Source organism: Choristoneura fumiferana, chromosome 5 (assembly GCF_025370935.1).
Source record: "Choristoneura fumiferana chromosome 5, NRCan_CFum_1, whole genome shotgun sequence".
Classification (NCBI taxonomy): domain Eukaryota; kingdom Metazoa; phylum Arthropoda; class Insecta; order Lepidoptera; family Tortricidae; genus Choristoneura; species Choristoneura fumiferana.
The window spans coordinates 7,380,807-7,397,337 of NC_133476.1; the positions used below are offsets into that span (position 1 = coordinate 7,380,807).

Consider the following 16,531-nt stretch of genomic DNA (forward strand, 5'->3'; position numbering starts at 1 on the left):
AGCAAATTCAAACCCCGGCTTGCACCTCTGAGTTTTTCGAAATTCATGTGCCAAATTACATTTGAAATTTACTACGAGCTTGTGAAGGAAAACATCGTGAGAAAACCTGCACACCCCTGCGAAGTAATTCAATGATGTGGGTTATTATGAGAGAAAACTTGTGGATCCAGCAGGAGTGTATCGTATCTCAATTCTTCTAGAAATTAACTTAAGGATGTTGACTAATCAACAATGCCTTTAGATAAGACTGAATTAAGTCCAAGAAGGACAAAACAATTAAAGTGTGTGTTTCGATACTTTAAAAATATGTGAATAGTTTACCTTTTGTATTTACAATATATTGTCACTACTTTTAAAAAAGCTCGTACCTCAAAATCGATAACCTTACTGAATGAACTTTATGTACATCACTTCAAGGGTCAATTTTGTTGCCGTATTGATTCGAGATACGAGATTTTCTTTAAGTAGTGACGATATTGGTTCTATGGTTCTTATGGTTGTGATGGTATTGAGTAAAATGATTGCTTCGTATAGGTAATTGACGTTATACTGAGACATTGACCATGCGACCATGCAAAAGAATTTCCAAAACATGTTCAGTTTTGGTCTTAGAAATATTACGCGAAACGATCATTCGGCCAATCATTACATAGGCCTAAACATTTCAGACTATTATTGAAGATGTTTAACTTATACAATAAAACGAGAACAGAATCTAAACTTTTTTTTATTAAAACAATTTCAATTAGTTTCAACAATAAGTATTTACAAATTAAATTAAGTAAAGACATTGGTGACTAGATTCATTTGTATGAGTGAGCATATCATTCACATTGCCCGTGCATTCCCATGTATTCCTTAAAGTAGGTACTGCCATTGTAAAACAGAAAAATAACTTAGTGTTTCGTTCGTTTCCTATAATTATAATGATACCATATAAAATAACAATAAAAACCGTAAAGGGGCCAACATTCCTTATTCACAATAAAAACAAAACTTACAAAAATATAACGTAACCTTATAATAAATCACATTGTGATGTGCTAGGGGCGGGATAATCAGAACTGAAATTTAAAACTAAATCAATCTAAACACACTAACACTATAAATATGTCACTACATTTAAAAAAGTAACTGGCCATCGAGATACAGATACAATAAGCTTATAACCCGTTATACATTCCATACAATAAAGATACAACATCGAGGCCGAAGCTGTGCTATTTCTATTACATAATATGCCTTATTTTAGGCCTGTGCACATTTAGGTCTAATAATGATCGTTTATATTTTTTAATAAGTAGGGGAGGCTGGGGTCAATTGAAACGCGCGTCATTTGAAACAAGTCAAATAACTCCGAGACGGATAGTCTAGCGGTGGGGTCCAAGGGCGAGAGATCGGCAAACATCAACAAACCTGTCGGCAGAGCGCGTCGCGGCTCCAAGCTCGTTGGACAGTTTTAAGTGACCGTATTACTTTTTTGACCCAAAAAGTAAGTATTTTTCATGTTTTTTTATTGTTTATTGATTAATAACCATGAGTAGTATGTTCCATTTTCCTAAACTACTATAATATATAAGTATTGTAGTCTAAAATAAAGCGATTTGTGTAAGCCTACGGTGTTCCGTTTTTTTTTTACGTAATTTAATATTTGCAGATAGGCTGATGGGGCGATTGAAACAAAAAATCTGGTGGCAATTGAAACATGTTTCGATTGACCCCTGTACGTGTTTTTGAGTATGCGATGTTTATTGCATATATTTTATTTTTTCAGATGCCTCGAAACCGCAAAAAAAACTACTAATCGTGGCGAATGCTACCTGAATTTGTACAATACAAACCGAAAATATTCCTTTAAACAAGCGTAAAACGTGTAGGCAAGCGGCGGAATAATATGGTGTTGATCTGATATGTTCCTATACGTTTTTTCCTTATGTTAGCAATATTTTGTCCATTATTTATACCTATCTTGTCATTTGCCAAATTTATCTTATGTAAGATTACTATTGTTAGATACCTACTTAAAAAGTGTTATATTTTGTATGAGAAACTTTAATAAATGTTGATTAAATTAGTAATATGTAGTTTTTTTGTACTGATTTGTGGTCTGCAATGAAGGATATTTGTATTGTATTGTATTGTACTAAGTCGATCTGAATACTGAAATAATACAGTCCTAAATGATAAGTTAGGCTGGGGTAGGTGTATTATAATTATGTTAAATTCAAAGATTGGCTTTGGTTGATATGATTCTAAAGTTATGAAGTTCTTAATGATAATTATTGTAATAAATACATATGTTGTTCTTTTTGTTTCAACTACCCCCCACCTTTGTTTCATTTGACCCAACCCTGGGGTCATTTGAAACGTTTACCGTGATTTTCTAAAATTCTTCTAACTATTTATTAGTAGCTCATGAAGTCAAATTAAACTTTTCACCATATAGCTAGATAACTTGACTATAACTGACACCATTCAAGAAACCAGTTTGGTAGGAAATGAGGGGTAGAATACTCAATTTTATCAAAAACGTTCCAATTGACCCCAGCCTCCCCTAATGTAATCGTAAAACATTGCTAATATTCATGCATTGTTTTCAGTGATTGATATAATGTTTCGTAGCAGATTTGGAGTTAAACCTTGACTATGATAACCGATATAAGTAAGATGTGGGAGGAATAGTTATATCCCTTCGCCTGATCAGGATATAATAAGACAAAATCGAGTACGACAGTTAAATAATTTAGAAAGGCGATGGGATAACCGCAACCCATATCTTTATTTCTGGTTAAAGGAACATCTCCGACTTTCGTATATAAAGTACGTATGAAGACACGCTAGTTCTTAGGGGGTCTGGAAAGGGTTAAATTACTCAATCGCTTGTAATGAGGTATATACAAAGAGATAATTTGAGACTCTGACTGGAGATGAGAAGGACATATACCTATTAGAATAGGTTTTTTATCCCACAAAATTGTAACTTCCACGGGCGCGCAATAAACGAATTACGGTATTTGACAACTCTGATTTTTGGCATATCTTTAATATTATTATGAAAATTTTAGATAACAGGATAGTGTTCAAGGAGAGAAAATTTTAAACTCGGTTCTGAAAATTGGATTTATTGATGATTTTTTGAAAAAATCTATAACATCTCCGACTTTCTAAACGCTTTTTTCAAGGCGTTCAATACGGCGGTACTGGTCGTGTGACGTCACATGCCAGTAGTCTTTCTCCGTCTAAGGGTTAAATTCAACCTTAATAACTTTGTAATGAGGTAAAGGTAGCTTAAAATATTTGTTTTTCTATTGATAACAGCATTGTATAGTTTTTTTTTTAGAAAATAATACAACGGGCGCAAATAAACGAATTATTCGCAGACGGAGTCGCGGGCAAATACTAGTGTCATATAAGTGCTGGGTACGGTAGTACTATTAGTTATTCTTTGGCTGGGTGACATATTCTTCTAAATAAATGTACCTACCGGTAACGTGCTGTGAACATAAGTACTTCGGTGATACTGCAATACCGCGTAAGTAACATTTTCCATAAGGTATAATTTTCACTGCACTAACCTAACAGTACTGACAGTGAAAATTATACCTTATGGAAAATGCTAGTTACGTGGTATTGCAGTTTCACCGACGCTATGTCTTGCAGTAAACGTGACATTAGTGATGACAAGTCTTGTCATCCATCACTGGTGTCACGTAACGGAGAAGAAAATTTTCACCTAACGTGGGAGTTAGAAAACTTTTTTATCCATTGTTACGAAATTAATTCTAACGTGCCCTAAAAATAAAGCACACTAACTACCTGGTTAACACAACAAAATAGTGACGGTGTGAACTAGGTATCCCTGGAAAATGGAATAATAAAACAACTTTTTGTACTTAATTGTATTAAATCTATTTAAACATATAGGTGTACTCATTTTATACAGCACAGAAAAACATATAATATAATAACAATCATGATCAATCAATCATGTACTGATAAGTATGTAAATTATTAACAGATTAGTACTCTTAACAATACACAATTATGTAATAATATAATGCGGAATGTTCTAACTTACTAAGGGAACAATAACAATTAGTTGCAATACGTGCAATGCCGTCATGTCCTTAGTATAGTATTCGATACTGATAATTGTTGTTGACTGACGCCCGCCTGGTAGTGTTCCCAGCCACATAATTTAGAATTCCATCACTTTCGTATAGTGTTGGTAAAGACTCAAGTCATTTGAGTGTTTAATTAGAAGACTCAACTTGGTTTTTTAGGCTTTAGTCATTTAATCGAAGCTAGAGTTATTTTCAACGTGTCCCTTATAAAGACTTGAGTGTTTTGTATACACAAAGCTTTATGAACAACTGAGTTATGATTAGAACTAAAATGTACTTGTAGGATACTTGAGTGTAGGTACTGCATCAATCAGTACATTTTTTAGTTTTAAATTCTGTCTGTTTATCCGTTTTCGTTAATTTGTTACAAACCAGGGCTTTTTACCTTGTACCTTAAGTGCATTCCTGCTTGCTACGAAAATATTAAGGTTTCTACAAACACACTCACTCAATAAAAAAACCCTTACTTATAAAAAACACCCTCATACTGACGATTAATCGATTGTTAGGACTCTGAAGTCTCTTAAGCTTAAAATCCCGTAAATATGAGTCGAGTTCTTAATATGTGGACTTCAAAAACTTCTTTACCAACACTACTTTCGCGTCATAACTTAAAAACCAAGTAACAAGTAATAAAAACGTCTTAACAATACTGATACTGCATGCTTTGTGATTTGTAACCAAATTTATGTACAAATACCTCAAAGATTGATTTTCATAATGTTCATCATACCTCACATACTAAGATACGAAAAACTTCGCTACCGTATCGAGATTATCGTCATATTTTTGAGCACTGTACCAGATTCAATATAAACGAGTTCTGAACGAACTTCGGCACTTCAAATGGCAAACCGATCTAATTGCGAATAAAAATCAAAGATTAGATTCAAAAGTATCAATGATAGCGGTTTACCATAAATCTGCGATATCGATCTTATCAGAATACGTGTGTAGCCTTGAATATGAACTTAGGCGCGCGACTTATCCGATTTGATGAACTTGTCCAGCTCCGCGTCGCTGGCGGGGTCGACTTGAGAGAGTTGGCGGAAGCTCTCATCGTCTACGAAGCAAATCTCATGACCGTCGGGATCCGCTAAGATGATGACACGAACGGTGGCCTTCCCTGGGGTGTCGAGAGAGATCAGTGGTGTTAAAATCTTCTCATTGGCTTCTTGGATCTTCCTGTCGATGATTGGTTGCTCTTCGAAGGGGCAAGCGAACGCTATGCGGCCGTAGGCTTTGGCGCGATTTATTGGCTCATCTGGAAATTATGACAAATGTTAAAATTAGTTTTGGTGTAAAAATTCTATTGCCGTTTAGCTTTTGTTCTATTTTTTACCCCCGACGCAAAAAGAGGGGTGCTATAAGTTTGACCGTTATGTGTATCTGTCTGTGGCACCGTAACTTTTAAAGGGGTGGACCGATTTGAATGCGGTTTTGTTATTGAAATCAGGTTTTCTAGCGATGGTTCTTAAAGATGTTTCATCAAAATCGGTATTTTTATAATTTGTGTTTAAGCTTAACCTCTCGTCTATGAATAAATAATAAGTCAGGGAGCGTAACAAATTCCACACAAAAAGTGGCAACAGACAAAAAGCAGGGATTGGTTTGCTCGCGTTATGCGATGTCAGATGTCAGTCAAATGACGCGCAGAATACGCTTTTAAGCCCCGCCTACTTCCTAGTAAGCGTGTTCACGGAAGGCCATTATAAGATACACTTTTTTTTAAAATACAGCTGGCAAACGAGCAGAGAGCATCACTTGATGGCAAGTCATCACCGCCGCCTGCCACCAACCACCGCCACCGGACACCAATTCGTAGCCCTTCGTATGTTAAGGCGCTGATCAGATCATAGATCTTTTTGTTTTTTTTTTAATCAGCAGAATTTGTGCTTATTAAAACAGATGAGACTAAATTTCAATATTTGTTTTAATTCCCACTAACGAGGGGTTAAGATTCTTAGGACAGTTTCAATTCATTATAGAGCTGTATCATAATTGTTTTAAGATAAATAATGTAGGTAAATACCAGCTGTAGTCCGCAACTTCGTCACCCAGCGTCCCGCGGGAATTTCGCAATTTCCCGTGGTAAAAAAAGCCTATGTCAATCGGAAATCTTGGAGCTTACAATTCTTGAAACATTATCTAAATCAATTCAGCAAATTACATTTTTATTTTGGTTATACTTTCTACGCGGGCCCAGTGCGAACTAAGTATTAACATATTAGTGTAGTATATTATGACGTATGTATTTATTGTCTCTTGGAAATAAAACTAAAGAATAAATTACCGATTTCCACAAGCTCCAACTTGGCTTGGTTGTCACTGAAACCAAGGACAACCGACTTTGGTTTCTTCTCAAAGATCTTGAGAGTGAGTAGTCCATTCCAGTAGGCTATGGATCGGGCCAGGTCCGAACTCGCCAGGGACACCTTCACTACAGGGTCTGGAAGCGAAGGAAACAAAATTAAAAGGTAACCTTTTTATCTACCTACATTCTATAATCAACTTAGGTACAGCCAATATGGTAAACGTCCGAGTGCTCGACTCGACACGCTAATGCACAATACACAAAAGACGACACCCTGCTGTCATCTCATCTCTATTCTTAATGACAATTAAAGATTACATGCCAACTATTGGGACAGTGACGAACACTCGTACGTTTACCTTATATCCCTGTTTTGGAATGAATTCACTTCCAGTGGTCGGATTGACTTAAAATTTGATATAGGTACATTATGTAGGTTGATTGACATTGCAAGTACAGTCAGCAAAGAAAGCCTGCATTAAAAATGATTATTTTAACAAAAACATTTCGAGGCTTAGTGCCAGCCTGGTTGGAGGAGTTTAATCAATTGTATATTTATTTTACAATAAGTATTGGTGTGTAAACCCAAAGACAAGGGCTAAAACTTGATTTTAAATTATATTAAGTGATATGTTAATAACCTAACCTGACTGTGCAAGCAGTGACAATTATTTTTTTCAGCAGTATAATCAAACAAAGTACTGCACAGAATATCAAAATTTGTCTAAAAGATTAAACTATAATACATATGAAGTAGGTAGGTATCTGTCAATCAGTTGATACACGCACTTAGCAATAAGTCAATATCAAACTGCCAATCTTTGGTACATTTCCATTGTGCTATCACCATGTTTGCCAAAATGTACCTACTCAGTAACTATAGCCACAACATCACCAATTTTAGTAACATGACAAACATAGATAGACTTATCTTACAGTCACTCTCAGGTAGTTTATTTACTTTACATTATAACTCACAATCTCATACATGTGTTTCATGAATGTATACTTCTTTGATGTCTCGTGCAATGTAGGTATTTAAAAGACAAAGATATTGACTATTTCTATAAACCTATATTTTATATCTATGGTAAATGCCCTAGGGAATGAACAAATAATTTAAAATTATTACTATTTTTACAACAAAAAATAACTACTCTTGTTTGCTAACATCACTGCATTTCAAAGCTGAGCACTCCACAAGCATATTATGTCCTAGTTAAGGGCAGATAGCATATAATGAATATAATACAGAACACAAAGAAAATGTCATGCTGACTTCACTCACACAGTACCTAGTGATGCAACAATGTGTCAAACACTTTCAATAGCTCTCAGACAGCACTCATGTTTTAGCTTATCTAGGATAAGGGGAGACAACCAACACAAGCAGTCAGCTGAGTAGGTATCACTGACTAGCATTGTGACTATACACATGTCTTGATACGGCAGAGATGATTATATCAGCTATTATTGTCATGATTTGAAACTGTGTTGTTTTAAGGGACATAGTTAATAGATTTTCAAACTACTTAATAAAATCTTATACATATTGACACGTTTCTTACTCGACTTCATAATATATGAAAATTACTAAATTCAAATAAACATTTTAAATACAAATTCTAAAGTAGATATTCCAATTTCATAAAAAGTCACATATGAGGTTAAATCAAAGATCTATCGATATTTAAATAGGTATATAGTCACATTCATATATTTTAAAATATGTAAAGTACAATGAAAACATATGAACAATAAAGCTTAGATAATTATATAACAAAGAAATTTAGCTGCATGAAGTCCAAACTTTACAGTTTCTATTCAGTATCTTTACAGTAATCTATGGTCAGTTAAGAATACAAAAGACAAATATCACACCAAAGATCAGAAAAACATTTAGTAAAGGCTTGACTTTTAAATCTTGAAAGAACTTATTGTATTAAAAGCAATGTCGCAATTTGAATATTTAAATTACCTTTGTCCCTAGGTTCGGGTTTATCAACAATGAAGAATTTATATCCACCAGGTGCCTCCACATATTTAATTCCGTTTTGTTCTTTGATAGGCCAGTTATTAGCAGCAGCTCTTTTGAGACTCTCGCTGGACTGGACTGTGAGACCAATGAAGTCATTGCCCGTCTCGTAATGTGTGATTCCGTAGTTGTATGTGAGTTCTACAACAAAGTGTGTGTCCTCAGGACCATAGCCCACCATGGTTTTACTCCATCTGTTTGCATATGGTCTGAAACAGCAAATAAAAATGTTTCTTAATCATACGAAAATGAAGAAAAAGTAAAAACGATTTTTTAAGTCCTGATTTTTTTAACAGTTCTACAGATAGAGGCAAGAATTCTCAGTTTAGTAAATAAGGAAACTATTTCAATCAATTTAAAGTTGTCTTTTTATTAAAAAATTTGAACTCCACATAGTACCTATATTCGGCAGTTAGTTCTTACAATTGATTTTTACTTTATGAAGTATGCCAGGACTTATGAGGTAAAAGATTATAACATTTTATCAAAACAAAATTGAATTGGGCCAAATATAAGAAAAGACCTTGAACATTGTCATAACTAAACATTACACTAAAGAATTACTGAATAAAACAAAAGTCAGTAATATAATAATAGAATGGGAAAGAATAAGTACAGCAACTAAAATATTATTTTGCATCCGTAACGGAACATCTTTCTTTGTATGTAAGCAATGGGTTAATAGAACAGCTTCTATTAAACTAATATGCCATCTACATAATACCAACAAATTATGCAAAATCCAGCAGCAATTTACAAACAACAATCAATATAACTCTGCTACCAATAAATATATTATATCTTCAAAATTGATGACTTGGCGACTAATATTGTAAATCAGCTACTTTATTTATTTTTGATCTTCAATATCTGTCTACTAATTTAATCAACATCAACCCCCAATAAAGAGCATCGCAAATAATGACTTAGCAACTAAATTAATAATTCGTCTTCTTTTTTATTGAAAATTAGCAACACACCTCGCGGTGCGCTGCGCGGGAACGAGACCTCGCACGCGCGGGAACCGGCCGGCTCCGCCAATGAGCGTGCTGCATTCAGAATACCGCAACAAGTTGCATGTACCAATTTGTTTACAATTAGACACGATTAAGAAGTGCTCGTATTTTTTAACAAAAATTCACTCATTTCATGACTGGTTCTTTCGTTGAGTGGCGTTCAATCGTCATACAACGTTTTAGTATAACTTCATTGCACTAAACTCAAAAATCATAATATTCATGAAGCATAAAAATGGATTTCATATTTTTACCGAACATATGCTATTATATAATTCATTAATCATAGCAACAATTGCTATAATGCTAAAACTTAAGTTTAATTTAAAAAAGATTTAGTCGCTAAAGCTTAACATTTGTAGACATATTACAAATTTAGTTGCTATATATTGTCATGCTGATTCATTAAAACATAGCTTGGATTACACAATATATAGTCGCTTGAAAGTATTTATTAGGCGCATAAAATTAGTCACTGATTCATTAATTTAGTAGACAAATAATTAAATTTGAAGGCAGAAATGACAGTTCAAAGAAGCTGTGCTAATTACAACCCTAAAAGTAACTTTAAAATATTTTAATATTTTTATTTATTATTTATTATATTTCTTTAAGTGAATTTCATAATGACTCACCCATTACAGGCAGCTTCACACCCCTCGCTAAATTCCTCATGGCGGAGTACCTGGAACATAATAATATCACAATTAACCAAATTAGCTTTAGTCTTAATGAGTCTGGAATGACTAAGCCTTTCAGTCTAGATACTCATTCAATTAAAGTGTGCATTTTGTAATTAATGTGTAGCATAGCAGAAATAGACCTTACTATCAACACTACTTTGAAAAAATCTCATACTTACCTCAAATCACAGTCAACAAAACTTTCCCTTACAAATGTTTATAAAGTTCACTCAAAAAAACAATATTGATTTTGAGGTAGAATCTTTTTTTTTAAAGAACCTAGTGACAATATGCAAAATAATTATGTATTTGACCCACTGAAAAATAATTATATAACTACCTATTAAACCTTTTGAGTCTTGCCTAACCCACCATAGAACATTCTCAAAGTATTTTACAGTAAGCACCTAATAGTTTTCCTTGTCAGACAATACAATTTAATTGTGAAATTTCTTGTGAAAATGTTCCATAAAGGGTCACATCTTGATTCACTTGGTTCGACAGTGTGTGGCAAATATTTTTGAAGCATTATGACTATGTTATATTTATTTGCACTCGATAAATCCCATTATAGTGTTTTATGTGTGGCGTAAGTTACACAAAATTATTACCGGTTCTTAGTTGTTTACGTTGACCTTGCAACATCTACTTAATCATTAGCCACACACAAGTTTTCACACACGGCAGGAAAAATACTAAAAATTGCGGTAAAAACTTCTGAAAAATAGCGTGATGCCTATATTTATTGCAATAAATAAATATTAAAAACCTTACCTTCATTCCCAAGATATCTCTGTAGAATTTTGCAGTGAGAGTCCTATCGGCCACTTTGAATACAAAATGCAGGGCGCGTCCGTTAACCATGTTGATTGATATAATTTAACTTAAATGAGATTACTTAAGTGTTTAACGAGGTAACTTTAATTATACGAACTAATATTTGAATTTAAGAGTTAAATCACAGAAAAATGCTTTTACACGTGCACCACCTGTGACAAGTAAATGACAACTGGCGTTTGACGTGACCGTGACGTTGTTCAAACCGATTACTTTAATTCAAACGGCGCGTTCACACTGCAGCCAAGCGCAGAAGCTATTTTTACGAACGTTCGTCCAAAAACTCCAAAAAACAAATACCTACGTAAATAAGGCGATAGTAACAAAAAAATTAACCGACTACAAAAAACCATGATAATAATTTTCAACCAGTCTGAAGTCGGTGCCTCAGCACGAGCCAGCAGGAGTGGACCTATAGTCGCCTACATCACCTTCGCACTAAGTGGGTAATTACATAATATTGGGCTTCAATCACTCCTGCTGGCTCGCGCTGAGGCACCGACTTCAGACTGGTAGAAAATTATTTTCATGGTTTTTTGTAGTCGGCTACATTTTTTGTTATAATTTTTTTTTCACGTTTTTTTGTGTAAATACCTAATCTAAGATGCAATAGTTATTGTAGAACTGGATTTAAACACATATTTAAGTAAAATATATTAAGCAGAGTTTATTCAATCACAACACAAAAAAACAAGAGTGAATGACAATCAAATCAATGTCAATACAAATCTGTATAAAAACAGCAAGAACATGGAGTCGGCCAGGATTACAATAATGTTTAGATTCCATGTATAATGAAACCTACAACACGCCCTCTTAATCTTGGACGACTTCAAGCATATCTTTAACAAACAACTGATGCTTACAATTCGGCAGTGCCTTCGTCAACACATCAGCAGTCATTTGTTCGGTAGGCATATAAGTCAGTTGAATGACTTTATTATCAACCGCCTCACGTATATAGTGATACCTAATGTCCACGTGTTTAGAACGCTTGTGAAAGACCGGATTAGTGGCAAGTTTTGCCGCAGACTGGTTATCACTATACAGAGTTACAGCATTACTATGTCCTGTAAGTTCAGCAAGTAGCGCACGGACGTATACCGCTTCTTTTGCCGCTTCAGACAAAGCAATGTACTCCGCCTCGGTAGACGAAAGTGCGATACAAGATTGTTTGTAACAACCCCAGGAAATGACGTTCCTACCTAGCTTAAACATATAGCCCGTGTATGATTTACGATCCGCCCCATTAGCCCAATCAGCATCAGTAAAACCATAAACACGAAACTTATCATGCTTACCACTTTTTCTGTACAGTAGACCTAAATTCATTGTGCCTTTCAAATAACGCAATACACGCTTAGCTGCAGCAAAATGTTCAGCTGAGTGACGTGTATTAAACTGACTAAGAAAACTTACAGCAAATGAAATGTCTGGTCTGCTGGTCACAGATAAATACATCAAGCAGCCTATCAGCTCCTGATATGGTAGTCTACTATCATAGTTAACACTGTCAGAAAACTTCAGACCTACGTCTAAGGGCGTTTTCGCGACTTTGCAGTCACTCATACCGAAACGTTCGAGCAACTTTTCGATATACGTTCTCTGACTCAGCTTTAACTCACTACTAGTGCGATCTACCTTAATTCCTAGCATATGTTTTACCTCACCTAAATCTTTTATAGTGAAGTGAGACTTCAGCGACATTTTCAGCTTGCCAGCAAGCTTGTCGCAGTCGTAGAACACGAAAAAATCGTCAACGTAGAGAGCAATGATAATAGTATGCTTACCCACCCGGCGACTGAAGATACAGCTCTCGTGCTTGCTCTGCGTAAAGTTATCTGCCAGTAAAACTTCTTTTACCTTATCGTACCAAGCTCTAGACGCTTGTTTTAACCCGTACACGGCTTTCTTGAGTTTGTAGACTTTATGCTCATTGCCTTGTCTAATAAATCCTTCTGGCTGAGACATGTAGATCTCTTCACTCAAATTTCCATTCAGGAAGGCAGTTTTTACGTCAAGATGATCAATCTTCAGATCTAACTCGACCGCAAGAGACAGCAACATCCTCAACGAACTATGTCGTACAACAGGAGAATACGTATCTAAATAATCAATCCCGAACTTTTGAGTAAACCCTTTTGCAACCAATCGCGCTCTATAACACGCTATTTTTCCATTAGCGTCGCGTTTAATTTTAAATAGCCACCGATTCTTGACAATATTCTTGTCTGCAGGTCTGTCAACTAGCTCCCAGGCCTCATGCTTATTGAACGAATCAATTTCATCTTGCATAGCTTGCCTCCACAACTTACTATCGCTCGATTGCAAAGCCTCCTTGACGGTAGTTGGTTCATTCAACTCTACCTCTAGTGCAGACATTGTCCTCGGTAATCTTGGCCGCAAATTATAGGCTGGTCCATCATTCCGTGGCTCTTGTGGTACACCGCCTGTGTTAGTAGAAGAACACGGGTCCTGCTCGTCCGCCTCGAACCAAACTTCAGGCGCTTCCGGCCTCTCCGCCTCAACCTGTACGTCGACATTCTGTAATGGTCGCATCTCCGCCTCATTCTCTACATTCTCAACCTCAGGCTGATTTCCCGCACGACTCTCCTCAGCAACAGCTTCATCGTCACATGTCGGGAAGAAAATCTCCACAGACCGTTTGCCGGTGAACCCTGGAAAAATTGTTTCATTAAAAACAACATCTCGACTTCGAAATACTATATGTTTCGTCAAATCATAGAGCCTATATCCATTTGGTTCGTAACCAAGAAATATACAACGCTTGCTTTTTGGCTCAAGCTTATTCCGCTTCACTTTATCAACATGAGCGTGAGCTTCACAGCCAAACACACGTAAGTGTTTTAAACTCACTTTCTTACCCGTCCAGGCCTCCTCAGGAGTTTTACCAGAGAGCCTCTTCGAAGGTGACACATTAATTAAGTGCGCCGCCGTGCAAGCAGCCTCTGCCCAAAATTTGTGGTCTAGGTTTGCCGTATACAACAGGCATCTTACTTTTTCCAACAGCGTACGATTGAGCCTTTCTGCGCAGGAATTTTGTTGTGCGCTGTATGGCACAGTCACCTGGTGAACAATCCCCCTTCCTGTCAAAAAGCCTTTAAGTTCCCTGTTCACATACTCAGTACCACAGTCAGACCTCAAATTTTTAACTTTATCACCAGTTTGAGTTTCCACTAAATTAATAAAGTTTTTCGTGTATTCACTCACCTCGCTTTTCCGCTTCAGGAAATACACGAACACCTTCCTCGTATGATCATCCAAGAACGTCAGGATGTACCTTTTGCCTCCAAGCGAATTCACCGGCAACGGACCACACAAATCGGTGTGGACTAATTCCAACCGCTTTGCAGCCACAGACTTATCAGGCTTGCTATGGAAAGGAAAACGGACCTGCTTTCCTTTTAAACAAACTTCGCACGCAACGCCTTTACAAGGGTCGTCCTGAAAACTAATATCATTAGCAAGTCCCTGCCTCAAAAGCTTCATGTTATTGCCACTCAAGTGACCAAGTCTTTGATGCCAGGTCGTAGTACTAACAGTTAGATTCGCCCTTAGACTGCAGGTTTGAAGTTTATAAGCACCGCCTATGTCATTTGCTTTAAGCAAAGTATCGCTAAAGTTAGAAATTGTACAACCATTAGTATCAAAACTAACACTGCTACCGTCCTTAATCATCTGAGAAACAGATATGAGATTAACAGAGAGTTCAGGTATAAATAACACGTTAGTTAATATCGCATTTTCCGACAACATAACGTTACCTATTCCCGTGCACTGCAGTTTATCTCCACTGGCAATGGTAACCGAACCACCACGCGATTTAAAGTCTGTCATCAAATCTCGCTTGCCAGTCATGTGGTTTGTCGCTCCAGAGTCAATGTACCACGAAGTACTCGTATCTTTGCCCGCTCCAGTACTATATGCCGACAAAACGCAGTTTCCTGAAGAATTTCTGTCGCTCTGACAATCTTTCTTCACATGCCCCTTTTGTTTGCATTTCCAGCACCACGGTTCTCTCTTACGCCCAGATAAGTCCTTCGCTTTTGACTCTACCTTATGTTGCTGCGCTTTTCTCGTTCCGGAGTCATTTGTTGTAGCGCTTTTTCTCGTAGAATATAAGCACTCACTCGAATCTCCACGAGTAGTCCAACGTTGATCCTGTAGTAGTTTTGACTTGACTAGATCGGCCGTAATAACAGCTCCCGAATGCTCTAGTGCCATGATCATGGGCTCATACTCCGTCGGTAAACCTTTGAGCATCAGTGCCCCGAGAAACTCGTCATCAACAACCTTGTTCATATTCGCCAATTGCTGAGCTAATGACAATACCTCATTGACGTAAACTTCCATGCTACCGAAGTTCTCTAGTTTGACGGCGCACAAGTTCTGGAGTACTCGCACTCTGGAACCGAGTCCTTTGTCATCGTACGCACTTGCCAGCGCATTCCAGGCATCTTTTGCCGTTTTTGCCGATATCAAATGCGAGAAACATGATTTTTCAACGCTCAAGCAAATCTTAGATTTCGCTATGTCGTCACGTCTAGTTCTAACATCAACCGATGTTTTGTCATTTTCCGCATAACCACATACACAGGCCCACAAATTGTCCAGAATCAATGCATTTTTCATTACAAACTTCCACACAACGTAATTTTCACGTCCGCGTAGTTTTTCTTGCGGAAAAACACAACTTTTACTTTCTGACATTTTGAAAACGTTTGACTACAAACCTATTGTAGAACTGGATTTAAACACATATTTAAGTAAAATATATAAGCAGAGTTTATTCCATCACAACACAAGAAAAAAAAAGAGTCAATGACAATCAAATCAATGTCAATACAAATCTGTATAAAAACAGCAAGAACATGGAGTCGGCCAGGATTACAATAATGTTTAGATTCCATGTATAATGAAACCTACAACAATAGTTTAATGTCAACTGCTCGTCACCTTTTACAAAAGATTGCTCTTTCTGATGAAGAGCGACTTTCCTTATTGAGGAGTCCTGGTGCTTCACCACCCATTCCATTTCAAGTATTACGAGGAGCATAAATTGCTTAGCAACTGTGTTAATGTAACTTAAATTCAACCCGTGACATACTTGTTATTGAGTAGTAACTTCGATGGTCAACTGTGGTCTTCATCATCAGTTCCACTTTACCAAAAGCAAATGCACGAGTTACTACTAAATATATCAAAATTACCATAGGCGTCCCTTAGGATCCAATCATCAGATCCTGATTTGGTGCTTATGGGACCTAACTGAAAGCATTCCTAGACGAACGCAAACAAAAAACAAATCGGTTCATAAATGACGGAGTTCTGAGGTAACAAACATTTTAAAAAAATACAACCGAATTGATAACCTCCTCCTTTTTAAAAATTATAAACTGATGCTGTATATACTCAGTTGTACCTATATCTATCAACGCGCAACGCGCTGACTTTCGCGATCGCATTCACCATTTCTTTCTATACTTTTTACCACGCGCCCT

General features: G+C 36.4%; 2 protein-coding genes across 2 annotated transcripts; both read right to left on the reverse strand.

Moving 5' to 3' along the window:
- Positions 1-4,609: 4,609 nt before the first annotated feature.
- LOC141428024 (glyoxalase domain-containing protein 4) lies at positions 4,610-11,147 on the reverse strand. The gene is made up of 5 exons (XM_074087703.1): positions 10,947-11,147; positions 10,125-10,174; positions 8,417-8,682; positions 6,418-6,573; positions 4,610-5,388 (listed from the first exon to the last, which is right to left on the reverse strand). The coding sequence occupies exons 1-5, from the start codon at positions 11,034-11,036 to the stop codon at positions 5,096-5,098; spliced, it is 855 nt and encodes a 284-aa protein (XP_073943804.1). The 5' UTR covers positions 11,037-11,147; the 3' UTR covers positions 4,610-5,095.
- A 475-nt stretch (positions 11,148-11,622) lies between these two features.
- Positions 11,623-15,662, reverse strand: LOC141427716 (uncharacterized). The gene is made up of 4 exons (XM_074087311.1): positions 15,161-15,662; positions 14,241-14,252; positions 12,680-13,687; positions 11,623-11,633 (listed from the first exon to the last, which is right to left on the reverse strand). Exons 1-4 carry the CDS (start codon positions 15,660-15,662, stop codon positions 11,623-11,625), a joined length of 1,533 nt encoding a protein of 510 aa, XP_073943412.1.
- Between the last annotated feature and the right edge of the window lie 869 nt (positions 15,663-16,531).